The sequence below is a fragment of the Mustela nigripes genome, chromosome 4, assembly GCF_022355385.1.
Source record: "Mustela nigripes isolate SB6536 chromosome 4, MUSNIG.SB6536, whole genome shotgun sequence".
In the NCBI taxonomy this organism is placed as follows: Eukaryota; Metazoa; Chordata; class Mammalia; order Carnivora; family Mustelidae; genus Mustela; species Mustela nigripes.
Genome location: NC_081560.1, coordinates 174,870,346 through 174,886,826, shown reverse-complemented (window position 1 = coordinate 174,886,826; position 16,481 = coordinate 174,870,346). Strand labels below are relative to the sequence as shown.

The following is a 16,481-nucleotide window of genomic DNA, read 5'->3' as shown; positions in this document are numbered from 1 at the left end:
CGCAGGCCCCGCCTTTGCCACGGGGCGGGCTCCTCACTTGCAAGCTGGTCAGGGCTTGGAGGTGGTGCCTCTACGTCTACTTTGGAACGTTGGAATTTGGACCTCCTGGTCTGACCTCGTCTCGTGATCGCTCCTGATGCTCTAAATTCCTCCTTCAGGCCAGGAATTGCTCGTTCCCCTTTGCACTCGGAGCCCAGCGGCTGGCCCAGAGCAGCCATGGGTGTGAACCGACAAAACAAGCCCCCCTGGCCAAGAGTCTCATGAAAAGACCCACGGCCTCCAGGGCGGGGCCAGGCAGCTTTTGTTTACGGGGCAGTCACCGCGGTCCAGGGTCAGAGCTGAGGGCATGACACGGTTCTCCCGTCCACTCCCGACCCCGCCACCCTGACCCAGGGTAACCTTGCCAGGCCTCATTTGCAGGGAAGGGAACTGGGGCATGGGGAGGTGGATGTACTGGTTTGAAGTCACATAGCTGGTGGGTGTGGCCATCTCTCTCTCTCTCTCTCTCTCTCTCTCTCTCTCTGTCTCCTCTCCCAAGATCCCAGGCTGCATTCCCAGCAGGGGCTCCAAAGCCCCCTGGAGGGGTGGCAGATGGAGTCAGTTCCTTTGGAACAACACTTCCCTTGGTGTCACTGCGTTTCTCTAGGGACTCTCCTTCCTTGGGAGATGGTCCTGTCATGGGAACTGAACATGCCACCAGTAGGCAGTTTCTCTTCGAGGAAGCAGGGACAGGAGGGGGACCTTGAAGGAGCAGCAGCAGACCACCAGGGGAGGCGAGAGGAGGCCCTCCAGGTCTTGGGAGTGGCGCACACAGGGTGTGTTGGTGTGTTGGACGCCGGGGGCCGGGTGGTACATAGTTGGTATCCCCCAGATGAACTCTTAGGGATGAGCAGAGGCTGCTGGGAACGCCAGCCTGAAGAGGATTCGGAGGAAGACAGAGAGCCAGGATCGATTAGCGATGTCGGCCTGGAACGTGGGAGGAAGGGGGTGACCTCCTGCTACGGGCTTGTCATCCCTGCCATCAGGAGTGCTTAGAGGACAGAAACACATGTTAGCTCTTTTGACCTCCTGACAGATCCTGATTTGGGGGTAAAGGGAGGAAGGTGCTGCTATTTACTAATTTCTTTTTCGTGGACAATTTCCGGCTCACTCGGACTCACCGGGTGCTGATACCAGCGGGGTTCCCGTATCTGTTCCGCAGGACCCTCACCTGCCGGAGCCTGGCTGCCTGTCTGGCAGGATAGGCAGGGGTCCCACCGTCCCGGGAGGGCCCCGGGTCGGGAGCGCCGGCACAAAGTTCCACGGGCCTGAGGAACACGCTCCTGCCTCCTGCATTTTAAGCGGGTTCCAATGGCCCCTGCTGGGAGATGCCCCATTTCTGCTGAGTCAGGGCGATTTTAGACTCTGCTCACCTGTAATGAGGGGGCTGCTGAGGACTCATTACCATACTGGACTTGGGGGCTGCCCGCGGAGGGCAAGGGGACAATCGGCGAGCCAGAGGTTATGACTTTTGATCTAAGTGATGGCTTTGAAATATTTAAAACTCCCCTGAAACCAACCTGGGTCAGTGCTGTCCTTCATTCTTCGGAGAAAGTGAAAAAGCCAGTCCGGGAGGAAGGAGGCTCCGGGCCGCTCGGCAGGCTGGGAGATCCACGGGGCCTTTTGGCTAAAGTCAATGAAGCGCAGGTGAGAGCCTGAGCGTACACAGGTGACGGGGCTCAGGCAGGGTACAGGCCCCCGTGGTCTAAGTTCCACAGGGCCCCTCCCTCTCCAGCCAAAGCCAGAGCTCCAGCCGGCCAGTGGTAGAATGACACTGCCCAGGTCTCGGGTCCCTTTCATGTTTCCCGTGTTGTATCTCCCCACCTCGTGAATGTCACCTGACCTATCAGCGTGGAAGGCTTTGGAGGTTTTGAACTTACCCTACATCAAATATGCCCCCTCCTCTGCTCGGGAGAAAACCAGCCACTCTGCCACAGACTCACGGGGCATGTGATTGTCTAGAACACATCAAACAGCCCAACTCTCCCTTGTAAAAGTTTTACAAGAAAATCATTGAAGACCAGAAGAGCTATCCGTCCCCTCTCCTCCTCCTTCACTGTTAAACCGGAGCCGATATTCCAGATTCCCACACTCTGGCGTCCGCCGGCCGGCGAGAGCGCGGGGCCAGTGGGTGTGCGGCGGTGGAAATCTCGGCCCCCGGATCATTATACTTGCAGGCCACGGCTTGTGGGATCTAGTGATTTGGACATATTTTATTTAACCAGCTTAGTAAAAGGTAATATTCAGCAGCTGTGATCTATAGCAGAATTACAATTTTCAGGGTCAAGGAGGGATTTTGATATTAGGAGGTTGGGCAGAATTGCTATGAAATCTCATGAGCTGTCTTTAAAAATAAATGAGAAAATAGGTTATCCAAGAGTCATTGTAAGGGAAAAATCAATAGGCAGTGTCTATTCACTTGGGCTATCAAAATCCTTGAAATTTGAACAAAAGTTTCACGTTTAGTGTACTGTAGGTTTTGAAATATCGGCGCTGGAGGCTTGGCGGGTACAAATTCGTTGTGCTGTGCATCCAAACGAGGCAGGCCTGGTGAAGCCGCCGGCTGCCTCGTAGGGGGGGGGGGGAGTGAGTGTCTTGGTGACCAAATTAGATGGGTCAAAGGAGACTCCTGAAGAGAACATGCAGGTGGCCCTCCCGGGAACACTAAGAAGCATCTGCTGTCCCAGAAGTAGGTGTGGCCGCTGCCTCGGTGCCCCTACCCCTCGTGGTTGTCTTCTTGCCCACACAGTCCGCTGCGTCTCTGTCCCCAGGTGGGGAACAAATGATCATTTAATAGGGAAATTCCTGGTGGTGAAATTGGGACTGAGCAGGTCTCTTGGAGCGATAGAAGTTGCCTGTCTTCATTCATTCATTCATTAATTCGCAACCAAGACTTCGCATGTGTGTGTGTTTCAGATGCCTCTTTCACCTCTGCGCAGAGGCAGCGTTGTAGCCAATGAGGTTTATCCGAGGCGTGACTATTGCTAATTGGAAACTGTTCTCAACTGGGTCTTCCAGGACGGCATACTTTTGGCATTGAAGAGGCGCATCTCAGCCCAACCAGCGGAGGCTGCCTTTGCTCTCCAGGTCTCTCTGTGACTCAGTTCCTACGGCAGGTAACTGCCAGGTGACTCCTCACTGGCCTGGGAGCCCTGGTCTGTGGTTCGACACTGATTTCCAATCCCTGGGGCCATGTCTAATATTCAGTGTTAAAAAACAATTTGAAAACATTTTTTTTAATGAAAAAGTGTTTTAATGAATGAAGACATGAATATCTTCTTTTTAGTATGATTAATATAAGGCATTCCTGAGGAATTTTAAGGCCGTGTTCATGAGCGATCTTTAAAGAAAACAGAACAAAAATACGCAATACTCCCCTCCCTCAATATTTGTCCAGCACGATGTTACAGAACAGCTCACTTTGTCAAGAGGAGCAGGATGGTGATGGCTTCTCACAAGCCTGGTGGTGCTTTCCACGGGTTACCTGATCGAATCTTCCTATCGGGCCTCAGGGTGGGGGGTATTTTCCCCGCTTTACAGTCAAGGAAACAGAGGTTCAGTGAAGAGACGAGTACATTATTTCAACTCACCAATAAAAGAACCAGAGCTCATATCCAGGTTTGTGGTCACTCTGCAAAGCCATCTCTGGGGCGATTAAAGAAGAAGGGGGGAAAAAACTGGTATTCAAAAGCAACCTTGAACATGATTCTTTTAAGTTCCATCATTAAAACAAAACAAATGACACTGTCTATATTCACAGTACAGAAATTGTAGCAGAGTACTGAGAATTTATAACTCCCATTTATTTAGAAAGGGAATGAAAGTAAGATAAATAATTCAAATGCAAAAGGGTAGCAATAGCAGACGCCGATTCAGGCATTTTATTTAACTCATCAAATAATACAGGTTAGTTCGGGAAACAACAACCAACATATATTTCTTGTACTAACGATATGTAGACCCACATTTCCAAGAAAGGTAATGAAAATAAATTACTTTGTGGAATACAGCAAATAAATAGTTTTTTTTTAAACAAACAAACAAACAAAACCCTATGACTACTGGGGGATGGGGAGTGAGGTTACAGAAGCATTGTGGAGCTGGGGGAAGCTGGACCTTGAAACAAATACCGAACAAGAGGAAGGAACAGCACGTGTTAATGACAATTAACAGCAGACATTCTAACTCCTTCCTCTCATCCCCTTGGTTTTAGGAGCGATTTCTCCCCAGCCCCGAGACAGGCTCTGAGCACCGCATCTGACACCCACCGTCTGCGTGATCCAGATAATGTAATCGCAGCATCATTAGGAACCATGAAATCGCAATTCCCCGGGGAAGCAGCGCTATCATTCAGTTATGCACAGAAGATCCATTAATTAGCAGATTTCAGTTTAAAGCGACGATGTACTACACGGGTTCTAATCCCACTCTGGAGCGGCTCTCCGGCCTAATGAATTAGCTGGAGGAAGCGGAGCAGGAGCCAGAAGACAGCACTCAAAGGGAAATGAAATGAAATAAGATAAACTTAAAACCACAAAATTTAAAAATGATCAAGAGATCATCCACTGTTGGGGAAAAGCTGTAGGAGGAGCCACACGGGGGTCATCCGAATCTCCTTCTCTTGCAGTGGCGCTGTCGAGCATGCCGTTTAACATCTGGACTCCATTTGAGGCAACTTGATGGAAAGGGACTCATTCATTCATTCATTCTTTCATGCCATTCATCCCACAAACGTTCTCTTAAAGTAACAGCACTTTTACAGAAGAAGACAGGTTGCTATGTTGGACACATTCATCGCTTGGACAGGTGAGTCCTCCGACATCAGGCAGGGCAGGGGAAAGGGGCACTTGGAACCTCCATGACCGTCGCTTTGGAAATGCTTCTGAAATGGAGATACCCTCTTCCTGGAAGGAGAAGCGGAAGCGGGATTTTTACCGTTCTTGAGATGACCCCTCAACCCCAACCTGGTTGGCACCTACCCTCCTCTGGGTTGGTACCTTTGAAATTCTGGCCTCACCGTTAAATAAAAGGGATGAATGTAGAGATCAATGATCACTCTTCACACACTGGCCTCAACCCTTGGGCTGGCTGACATCTTTCCATTTCACAGCTTGCTTGGATCCCAGATATAGAGGCTATTTGGTCTGTATTCCAGGGAAGAGGGGAGGTTTCTAGACTGGAGCTTCGTTTCCAGGATGTAATACCGCCGGCCGGGACCTGGGGGAGAGCCTGACTTGTCAGTGGTTAAACCTACACGAGATGGGCTGAACCCCTTTTTAAGAAAGAAGGGCCATGTTCCAAGACCAAGGGTTGGCACCACACACTGGTTTCTAAATCCTGTTCATGGGTTTCATCCAAGTGCTCCTTCATAATGTGCCCGTGAGCAAGGGAGGGGCAAGTGCAAAAAGTAAATGATCTGGTTTCCTGATAGGGAAATGGGGTGCCCCAGAGGGAAAGTGACTCACCCAGGCAGGACAGGCTCCATCATTTGTGAGCGCCAAAGCAAAATGAAAATACGGAGCCCTGTGTTCAGAAAGCAAGAAAAAAAATGCTTTTTCATTTCTTCCCTTGTCTCTCTCTTGTCACGGTGTTTAAAATTTTCTAGTTGATGTCTTCTAAGTCAAGTTAAAATTTTAAGTCACTAGCACGAATTTTACTGTTCGCTTTTATACTGTGCAACACTGGTTTTAAAGGCAAATGTCAGAATATTTACGTGTGGGAAATCAGCAGTTACACAACCCATGTAGTGGGTTGTTCCTAGAGGGAGCCTCAACCAGACGACTCAGGCCAGAAGAGACAAGCTGGACTCAGGAACATTGGAAGAAGGAAGAGAGGGCTCCCCCAGGCCTGGGGATTCTCTCAGGAGGACAGCAGACCCTCAGGATGCTGACTCCGGCCTTGCGTCCTGGTCATGCACTTGCCCTCCAGCCTGGGGGTCAGGTTCCCTTTCTTCCCAGTGGCTGGACGGAGAGGTTGTACCCCAGGCCTGGAATGGGAGGTTAAGGTAGGCATCTCCCCCTTCTGCAAGGTCCGTGCCCCAATCCTCGGTGGATGGGCAACCGAAGGGGCTGGGCCACCTTGGTGCCAGGACGCACTCGGTGTACCTGGTGCCTGCATCGGAGTGGATTAGAGGTTTGTCCCACTGAATGTGCCCTGACGCCGCCAGCATAGGGCAGGGCCTGCGGCTGCCACGCCCCACTACAAAATGCTGTGGGCTGCCCCGTCCAGCCCTTGACCCCACCCATGCCTGAGCCCAGAGACAGGTCAGCAGCTGTTGCTTCAGGGAGGTTGGGGTGGGAAGGCCGAGTGGAAGTGGGGCTCCAGGGGGCTGAGCATCTGACCCCACAAGCAGGAGGTGGTGGGAGGCTGGACCGCGTGGGAGCCTGGCTCCAAGCTCCCCGCTCATGGTCTGTTGTCTCACCGAACTTCATTTACAAAATGCAATTATGAAGATCAAATTATCATGAATTTCAATTATAGTACAGCATTAAGCCCCCAGTGTGGGCCCTTCTGAAGGTGGGGTCACGTGCGCAACTGCACTGGTCACAAGCCCATGCCACCAGTCCTGCATCCAAGACCATTCCGAAGCTCAGTGCACCAAATCTCCTTCTCTTCTAGGACATTCCGCACGCCAGGGGCTGCCATCTTACCCCAGGGCCTTCGACCCTCACATTTGGAACATTCCCATTTTCTCCGCCATGGGTGACAGGAGCTGGCAGAGGCCTACCTTCCTGAGACTTTCCAACCAACTTTCCCGTTGGCCAGATGAAGAACCGGAACCCGAGCTGGCTCTGACTTGTCAACGTGAGGCCACACGCCAGGCTGGTGGCATGGAAAGGCCCGGAGCTTTGAGTACCTCCGGCCTGGAAAATGCCAGACTTTGGGAAAAGAGTGAAGCCTCGAGGGGTCTCCCTGCCAGGCTGTTCCTGGGTGTGCAAACACCACCCCCACAGCTGCCAGGACCTGGAGAGTCAGCGCTTCCCCCAGCTCTAAAGCCGTGTCCGCCTAGCATCAGCAACCAAGGAGTTTGCCAGAGGCCTCCAGGGGCTCGGTGCTGGGGGAGGAGGAATTCAATTCTCACTTACTTGTTCTCACAAGATTCTTTTGCTAGTGATGGTGGACTTGAGCACAAAAATGCCTTTCCCCGGGGACACTAGTAGCTCAGCTGAGGGGACACCAGGGTGCCCTCTGCCAGTTCCTTAAGAGAGAAAAGATCTGATATTCAGGGGAAAAAAATGATCATAGCCAACAGGAATGGAACCGAGTTTTTCTATGCATGTTGGTTTAAAAAAGAATGTAATGGAGGAACATTAGCCACGTGGTGTGAAGGCCAGCACTACCAAAGAGGCCCCGTGGCTGGGCCATGGCTTCCAGAACGCGGCGCTGTCTGAGTTGCATCTCCTTGTGCAGACGAGAGAAGCCCAAGGAGAGGCTGAAGACTTGGAGTCCATTCCTGGCTCCACCGCCCACTTATTGGGTTTTCTCAAGCGAAGACTCCTTCCCTCTCTGTGCACCATCTACCCATTTGAACAAGCAGGTTGACCAAAATGCTCCTTAAAGCTTGCACAGCTAGAGGGTTCTGTGAATCTGAGCCCATCTGCCTGGTTGGCTTTTGCCATCCAAACCCACCAGCCTGGAGCCCAAGGGGCACGAGTCCCACATTTCCTCCTTTCCAGCCCCAATTTCCCTGGCTCTGTGGGTTTCATCTCCCCTCACAGGAGCCCAGGGAAGCCCACTCAGAGACCAGGACCGTGCTGCAGCCTTTGCCGGGGTGCCCAGGCTCCTCCTGTCCCCGGATCAAAGTTTCTCCACTGTCTGGGGGCTGGTGGTGGGGGAGGGTGACCCATCAGCCTCGTGCCCAAATCTGGATTCTGCTTCTATTTTCCCCTTTCTGCATGGGGGACAGAGAGAGAAGAAGGAGAGAGAAGCCTTTGAAAAACGTCTCCTGCTCCATCGCTCAGCAATTCACCTCGCTGCTGAGCCCAGTGACACTCCCGTGGTGCACCTCTTAGCCACTCGGCAACTTTTTTCCCTTTTATGATATTTTGGGTTTCTGATTGCCTGCCAAGTCGAACCTTTATCATTTAATAAGCAGAAAAAAGGAAGAAAGAAAAAAAGAAAAAAGGAAAAAAAAAATCCTCTAAGTCAGTCCCAATCTAAAGGGTCCCCATACCTGCCCCCTGCCTCTCTGGGGCTGGTCCTGGACCCGGAGCCAGCGCTCATGGGGATTCAACCACTGGCAGGCAAATGTCAGCTCTACTCTAGTCCAACGGGGCCATTTGCACATGTAATTGCGGGAACCGCAAGGAGGAAGGAACACACAGCACTAGGGGGCGTGGCAAGGACTCGGGCAGGTGCGGCACTGACCTTGGTGGGGCAGCGGTGGGAGGGGGCAGGGGGATGGGCACGGCGCCAGGGTTTCCAGTGCGGCTCACCCCGGAGCCCTGGCTGAGAGCAGAGGGCAAGGCAGGGCTCTGGGGACGAAAACAGTGCCCCACCTGCAGTCCCAGGGCTGCCATGCATGTTTTCTTACCTCACTTCTTCACCACGTGTCTTTGGGGCCTGGAACACGGTAGATAGCCAGTACGTATTTTCGACTAGATGAATAAACCCAATTACACCTCTCAGGCTTCAGAGAGGGAAAGGCGTGGTTGTTTAGAAGTCCTGTTGGGGACAATGATGAGCCCATGCAGCCCCTAGCTCTCCTTACTCTGCAGTTTCTTGGCGGGGGGGGGCGGCAGGATGTTTGGATGAGGAGACAAATCAAGCAGAGACAGTCTCTGAGAGTCACGATGTCCCTGCTGTGTTGAGACCCCTGGATGGGGCAGCGTGGGGAGGCGCTGCCCGGGGCAGAAGCGGTCAGGTTGGGTGTCCTCCCCAAGTGCCTCGGCCTCCGCATCTCAGCAGGGCCGGGAGGGAGCAGGCTGCAGAAGCCCCCCAAGGAAAGCAACTGGCTGGAACCCACTGTTCTAACTACCCTCCCACCGCCTTCCTGGCCTCTTCCTCCGCCTCCTCTTCCTCCTCAGGAAGGGCATTGCTGTGGGACGTACCAGGGGAACCTCACCCAATTATCTTGCCTTGCCAGGGCCCCGTGTTCTCTGTCCTGAGTGGTCCTGGGCCCTGGGGCCAGGGTGTGTGTGGGCTTCTATGGCAAGGCTGCGCACCCAGGAACCCATTCCTTACCCAGAGGGCAGCTGATCCCAGGAGAAACCACCAGGCTGGTGCCAGGCAACCAGAGGTCCCCTTCCTTTCTACTGCCTTCTCCCAAAGACCACGGACTGCTCCTTGCCATGGTAGGTCGTTCCCACCCCAAATCCAAAATCTGCCCTCAGGAATGGGTCAGTGGTCTATGGATCTGAAGCTGACCAGGGGAAGAAGAATCTGCATTTTGCCCGGGCTCGAGGTCAGACACCAGAGGGACGAATCTTTCAGAGTGGTATTTCAGGAAACTACGAGCTCACGGGCGTTCCTGTGCAGAGACCTGGCTCATCTTACAACTGTCCGTGACCCAGAGGGCCAGGACCTGGGTCTGAAAGAGTTGGGAATGAGGAAGGGGACAGTGTTTGGAGCCTCAGGGTGGGGGGCTGCGGGCTTCAGGCCCCGTGCATTTAGCATCCTATGGCGGAGGCTTCTTACCGAATTTAACAGCAATCCCACTCCCCAAAGACGTGGCGGATTCGGGCCACATTCTCAGCTTGTCTCTCTTCTGATGGTGTTAAGATAGAAAATTAACAGACACACGCGTTGTGGCATGCCAGGGTGCTTGGACCCAGTGCTGGGCATGCGGGAGGCCTCCGTCAGTGTCAGCGGAGGGTGCCTCTGTGGCCTGGGTCTTTGGCAGAATCTTCTGGAGAGAAGCTGGAGCCTGAGGATGTATTTCATTCTCAACTCTGTGGGGCCTCATCTTGCAAAAAAACATTTCTGTCCAATTCAGGTACTTTTCTTGGCAAAATAAGTTAAAAACAAAAAAGTTGAGGCAACAAAGCAGCACTGAGCTGAAGGGCCTTGTCTCCCCCCTCCCCCAGCACTGTCCCCTCCTGAGCACACCTGGGGAGGCTGAGGGATGGGGGAAGGAGAGGGCTGCACTGAACGGCGCTGTCCTGCCCCCAGGAAAAGTCCAGGCGGCTCTCAGCGGAGCCGTGTGTGCAGCAGATCAATACGGGCTTCGGGGCCGCTGAGCTATTATTCACGCCAAAGGGCCTTGTTTGGATGAAGGGAAGGAGGGGGTGCACGAGTTCACAGAATCACAGTCTAGAGCTCTGCTGCTTGGCATTTCCCCCTCTCTCTGTGATGCCTTCGTTATTTATGTAGCACGAGTAATGAGGTGATTCAGGACGAGGAAGTGCTTTACCCACAGCATGCTGGGAGCTCCTTGAGGCATGACAACAGAGGTTGTGTGTGATTTGGGCTGGGGTCCTGGGAGAAAGGCACCCTGTCTTTCTCCGGCTCTGGCGCCTCCTGAAGGAGGCCAATAATGGGCCCAGGGTGGCACAACGTGAGGCCTGACGCCGGCGCCCTTCCCTCTTAATGATCTCCTGTCCGGATGAGTCCCACTCACCATCTCCTGTCCCCTGGTGCTGGGAATCCCTCCTCACCCCATACGCCACCCGTCCCTCACCTCCTCACACATTCTCAACCCACGTGTCCTGTCATTTTGGGTTTGCCCCACCATCTTGTTTTTGCCCTACTCGCCTCTGGTAAGCAGCTTGGGAACAATTCCCTTGTTACTGAGCTAGAGTCCTCGTGGGCATGGGCGGTCTCTCCCAGCATCCCCTGTGTCTTCCCTCCTCTACAACAGAGACGATGCTCACCCTGGTTCCATCACCTCTTCCGGGACCCGGTCTCCAGCCTTGGCCCCGAGCACATGCATTCTTCTCCCTGCACTGGGCCTCTCTTGGTTACCCTGCAGGGTCTCCTTTCTTGGGAAGGATCCTGTGGCTTTAAGCACTTCTCGAGCTGCCCACATAGTTCCCGGCCTCATTTTTAAAAGGCTGACATCTTGTCTAAGAACTACCTAAGTCATAAAATGTGGACGGCCCCTGGCAGACACTACTGGTTTGAGCCCACTGGGCTGCAGGCAAAGCCATTTAAACAAGAATGTTTCTTGGAGTTCGGCTTAAGGTTAGTGAATTACACAGGATGAGGTCGGGTTTGAGGGCTGGCGGCTCATCTCGGGCAACCAGTGTCTCTGGGAGTCAGACTAGGGATGGCTTACCACAAAGCCTTCCTTCCTTTTGGAAAAAAGGACTCTGAGCCTATCTTTTGCCGAGGTGTGGCATCCGTTCCAAAGGTGGTAAGCTGTCACGCGGCTAATCTGGAACAGGCCGAGATGGAGATTCGAGACCCCTCAGGCCCAGGCGTGTGTGCCGTTTCCATGCCCACGGTGGTCTCTGAAGCTTAGGGTGGCCTCACTTGTCCCACCTGCCGGACCCGGCCCTCCTATGCCACAGCTCCTGCTGGGACCGTCTGTCCTTGGATGGGTGAGGCTGAGAGATGGTGGCTGAGCAAGGGACATGTGCCATCTCTCCCCTTCACATCCATGGGGTGGCTGGCTGCCCAAGGGGTCTGTCTTCCTGGGGACAGGTGGGTAGGAGCAAAGCAGGTCAGCAGAGAAGATCTCCTCGTTCCCTGTTATTGACCAGGTCACCCCAGCCCTGAAGTACCAACAGACCAGGCCTCTGCCAGTGGCTTCCATGGCTCTGTGAAACTCACGGAATCAGACAGGGAGGCCGGATGAAGCCAGGCGTTCCGGCGTGGAGAACGCCGCTGACTTCAGATCTGGGATGGTGATGACGATGGTGAAGGAGCTTTTCCCCCCAAAGCTCAGAGCCCATGGAAAAGCTGATGATTTCACCAACGGCAAGTCCCGGAAAGGAAAAAAGACAAAAGGTCAGTTCCAGCAAGGCATCGCTCCTCTTGTCTCTTAGGGTAGCACTGTTTGCAGTGAGCTCATCGACTACACAGAGACGCCCCGTCACACCCTCCCCACACCAGCCAACCGGACACATAAGCGTTCCTTTAAGAAATCCCTACTTACTCTCCAGACCACAGTCTTCCAACCACACACTCAGCTGGCTGAGGAGACATGTGGACCAGAGACAGGGGACTCACAGAGCCTCCTTTGAAACCAGCCCCAGCCGTCACCCCCCTACAGTCCTTGGCTCTGGGTCTGCATTTCTCCCAGGAAAGCCCACCTTGGCTCCCAGCACCGAGAGCGTCCCACGGCACTAGCAGTTCAAACCAAAGCGACGAGGAAATCATTGCTTGTAGTTAATTCTCAACTACGTAGACAAACGGCTATAAATATTTATGATGGGAAATTTCATTATTTAAAAAATTCGGCTCTAAATTTCCAGCTAACTCCATGAAGAATGCTTGCTGAACAGGTTGCAAATTAAGAACAATTATTTTTCTCTTCTGCATTTGAATGGAACTTACAGCTAAAGTCATTTAAAGGGGTTAACATCAACCTTAATTAAATATTAAAGTGTGCCTGTACCTGCTGCTATTGTTGCCCCTTCGAATAAGATATAACCTATTTTTGACAAGTTTTCATCTTTCTCTGTGGAAGACGCTACATGAAATCAAATCAGTGGCAAAGAGGAGAGTAATGAATAATCTATTTCATATTCCAACAGTACCCGGAGCTCGGGAGTGGAAAAATATTCAGTCAGATGATGGCAAGAGGCTGCTCGGGTACCACATGACACAGCTAATGTTTAAATAATAATAATAATAAAAAGCGATAAACAAATCATTAGCCCTTAACAGTTGTTTAATGCAATTTGTTAATGAACGTAATGGTGGGGACTAATAATGAAAGAAAATAAAAACGTCTAAACAGGCGCCAAGTTGCTGGCAATGCGCAATTATTTCCTTGTCAAGTTTTTATGATTTAATGAGCCCCTCTGGGACTGACGGCTGTCAGTCAGTCGTGACTTTTTGACACCATTACAACTTCAAATACAGCAGCAGGCAGGCTGTTTTCCTCGGATTTGAAATACTGAAATGATCTGACAGTTTTAAAGAAAAGATGTGCAAAAAAAAAAAAAAGAGGAGAGAGGGAGAGAAAGACAGTCGCTTTCCTTTCTTTCTTTCCACCCCTTCCCTTCTTCTACGGGGTGGATAATCTCTGGATGCTGTTTGGTAATGAAAATCCAATCACTGAGGTCATTATCTGATGAGGTTTTTTGGAACAGGCAGGCTTTTTTCCCCCTCTTTATTTCTTTACTTAATGATAACCCTCAATGGGCTGGCCCCGCATGGGACGGCCAGAGCCGCACAATTTTGTTCACCATTAATTTCAGCCTTTGAAGCTCAGGGCTCAGAAGCAGTAGCAAAGCAAACCCCCCACCAAGCTAGTTCCAAAATAAGACAATCCAGTCTGCCTTAAACAGAATAGCAAATGGCCTCCCAGCCCAGGCCTGGCGGCTGACGTCAAGCCCCGTGCATCTGCAGGCATTCGCCTTCAACACGGAACATTTAAAACTCTTTACAACTTAAGAGACTTTAATTAAATTGCTTTTGATTCCGGAGCAGGGTAGCATCCGCTTTTATTTATTCGGTGGGTCGGGGAAACTGTTTAGTCTGCACGAATGTTAGATGGCAGGAGCTTCCCCCTCCCGGTCCTCCTCCATGTCCTGGTCTTCACCCCCGATCCCACCTTCCCCTTGAACATCATTTTTAGCACAGGTGCCCAACCGCAGAAATAGTCCTCGATCAAAGTCGACGTGTTAGGTTCCTAGAACCTTTTACAGATCTAGGACCGGCTTCGCCTCGGTGGGCTCTCTCCCGTCCCGGGTGGAGCCGGACCTCCGCTGAGGCTCCTGGGCATTTCCCCTCCAGCAGCCGGGAGGGCCAGGCGCGAGCGCGGGGGGGGGGGGGGGGGGGGGGGACCAGTGTCCTACAAAGCGCCCACTATCCGGGTCACTTCTCCGGGTGGGTTGGATGGGGCTGTTAGGCCAAGGGTTATCTGTTCGGATTCTCTCCCTCTTGAGGTTGAATTGGGGCAAAGTCTGAGGCAAGTGCTGATAAAGAGATAGAACTGGTGAGAAAAAAGCCACTGGGGGGGTGAGGCTCACACTCCCTCCCCATTTCATCCCCATCTCCCCACGAGCACAAGGTTTTACTGAAATATTTAGGAGCCGGCGGCTTTAGACGATCAGATGAACCTGGCTTGCTGGGTGGCCTGGGGAAGAGGCACGAGGTGCGGGTAGAGAGCTGGTTTTACACTTTCGCTAAGATCAACGGTTTCAAAAGCAGCCACCCGAGAGAGCTTGGTGTAATACTTCCCCCGCCATTCCTGTTTCAGAACGAGAAGGAGGTTGTTTGTTTGTTTCCTCCCTTTTAATGGTTTCTCCAATGTGTTCAGCATGTACAGATTTCCGTTATCGGAATAAAAGAATCTTGCTGAGATGGATCCCTTCAGCTGATAGGAAAATGAGCGCCGCCTTCCCAGTCCTCCACTGTCCTACCTCGTCCGGCCCCAATCCCACGCCATCCCTGCAAGGTCAAGGCTTGTAGCTTTATTTACACAATACTAAATGATTTATCTGGACACACGCAGGCCCTGGCCTGTTTCGCTAAGTGCGATTTCTCTGGTGGATTTTGCCATTCTGCATTTCCTCTCTAAACCATAATGGTTCTTTTCTGAGTTGGGGGGTTAAAAACCATAAAAATAAAGGGCAGCATCCAGGTGATCTCCATCTACGGGCACAGGTGGTTAGCATTTTTTATGAAGAGAACAGGTCCGCTTTTCAAGGATTCAGAGCTTCCAATTATATTCAAAAGATAGTACAGACCTCGGAAGTGCCTATGAAGTCTTAAGAAAAACATATTTTGCTTTATGACAAGGAGGAAAATGACCTCAGCTTGGGGCAACTTTCAGCCTGATCATAAACGAACTCATTTTGAACGCAATTCCTGGTTACCTCGGACAGAAAGAAACCAAAGGAAATCACAAAGCACGTCAGAGGTTTGAATACACAGTGAACTCAGGAAGGCTGTGCTAACATTTTTTTTTTTTTTTTATAGAAAATCCAAGCCATCCTTTGTAACACGCTGCAACCCCTTATTCTTTGAAAGGAGGTTAGTGAACGTTTTCCATGAAGTTTATTTCTAGTGAATTATCCTATAGGACTCTACCATATTTATAATCACATTTGAAATTTCACACCAACGGACTCATGTTCTTCCTCTTCCTGAAATATTCATGTTCTTTTTACATACTGGAATGGATGTGCAGAGAGCCTTGTCAGACCTTTTGCTTGTAGGAGGGCTGTTTTGGCAGTGCAGATATTAAAACCAAAAGGGTATCGAGATGCTTACACAGGTCAGGGGAGAGGAGGTCACAATTAAATATCAGGCTAGGGCTCGCTTTGTCAGCAAATTCTGGGGACTAGGGGATTTTGGGGGAAGGTAAGGAAATATTTCATGTAGCAGGAATCAAAGTTGTGAAAAGTGGATCTTGGGCAGGCTTTGCAAAAATGTTCTTGGCTGTAAAACAAAACAAAACAAAAACAAAAACAAAACACACACACACAGAAAAACACAGAAAGTGCTAAGTCAAGTGCTAAGTCAAGTGCTAAGTCCTGCACAACTGACACTGAATATCCACCTTTTCAATGCAAGCGCTCAGGCAGGTAGACTATCTTCATTATCCCTGGGTAGGAACAGGGCTGGTTTGCTGGAGCCTGTCACTCACTGGCTTTGGCCCCTGTTTTTCTCTGCATTTTTATCCTCGGACATCACAGAGGGGCAAGTCGGTGACAAGAGATGTGTGACAAACAGCACAGCCCATCACATGCCCCACGGCTGACTCATCATGCCCTGTCCCAAACCGTGACCCTTGACATGTCCACAGGGCAAGGAAGAATGTCACCAAGGCTATTTTGGTTAGGAGACGAAATCACCAAAAGGCAAATAAACATTCCCCTTCCCCTACAGAAAACAAATCTGGGTGAAGACAAACCTAGAAAAGGAAACTGACCCGCATGCAAACAGGAATAGAAAATATTTTTACACTCTTTGCACTTCAGCTGAACAGTGGTGAAAAGAGGGAGGGTCATTCGGGGCCTGTCAGCGCAAAAGAATGATTCATGTGACCATTTTGTCTTAATTACTCAGAACAAGCCGTTGTTGCTGTTTGTCAGGGAGGAACAGATCCATCAGTGTCTTCTGACAGAAAAAGTGACCGCCATCAGGATGGTGACGACCAGGATGATGGCCAAGACGACGACCAGGATGCGGTTCTGGATGATTCTAGGAAAGAGCAGATGGGAAAAAAAAATTCACATAGAGACACGAAGGGTTTTCTGACAAAGACCATCCAAGACCAGGCTGCCTAATCAAAAGACGGTTTCACAGGTGGGGGTAGGGAGCCCAGTGTGGGGCTTGTGTGTGTGTGTGTGTGTGTGTGTGTGTGTGTGTGTGTGCATGTGTGT

The 16,481-nt window shown here is 51.3% G+C and overlaps 1 protein-coding gene and 1 pseudogene across 20 annotated transcripts in view; one reads left to right on the top strand and one right to left on the bottom strand.

Moving 5' to 3' along the window:
* Nucleotides 1-2,966: 2,966 nt before the first annotated feature.
* LOC132016959 (U4 spliceosomal RNA) lies at nt 2,967-3,093 on the top strand (annotated as a pseudogene).
* A 798-nt stretch (nt 3,094-3,891) lies between these two features.
* Nucleotides 3,892-16,481, bottom strand: part of VTI1A (vesicle transport through interaction with t-SNAREs 1A) — a 351,190-nt gene continuing 338,600 nt past the window's right edge. For 2 of the 20 annotated variants that reach the window (XR_009403981.1, XR_009403997.1), the window contains 2 exons: nt 5,057-16,299; nt 3,892-4,943 (listed from right to left, as the gene is read on the bottom strand). Coding sequence is in view for 1 of the 20 variants with exons in the window: in XM_059398583.1 (XP_059254566.1) it covers nt 16,206-16,299 (94 nt within the window). In the remaining 19 variants the exon portion in view is untranslated. Of the gene's footprint in view, nt 16,300-16,481 lie in introns of all 20 variants that reach the window. The other 18 variants (XM_059398587.1, XM_059398588.1, XR_009403985.1 and 15 more) reach the window with 17 other exon arrangements.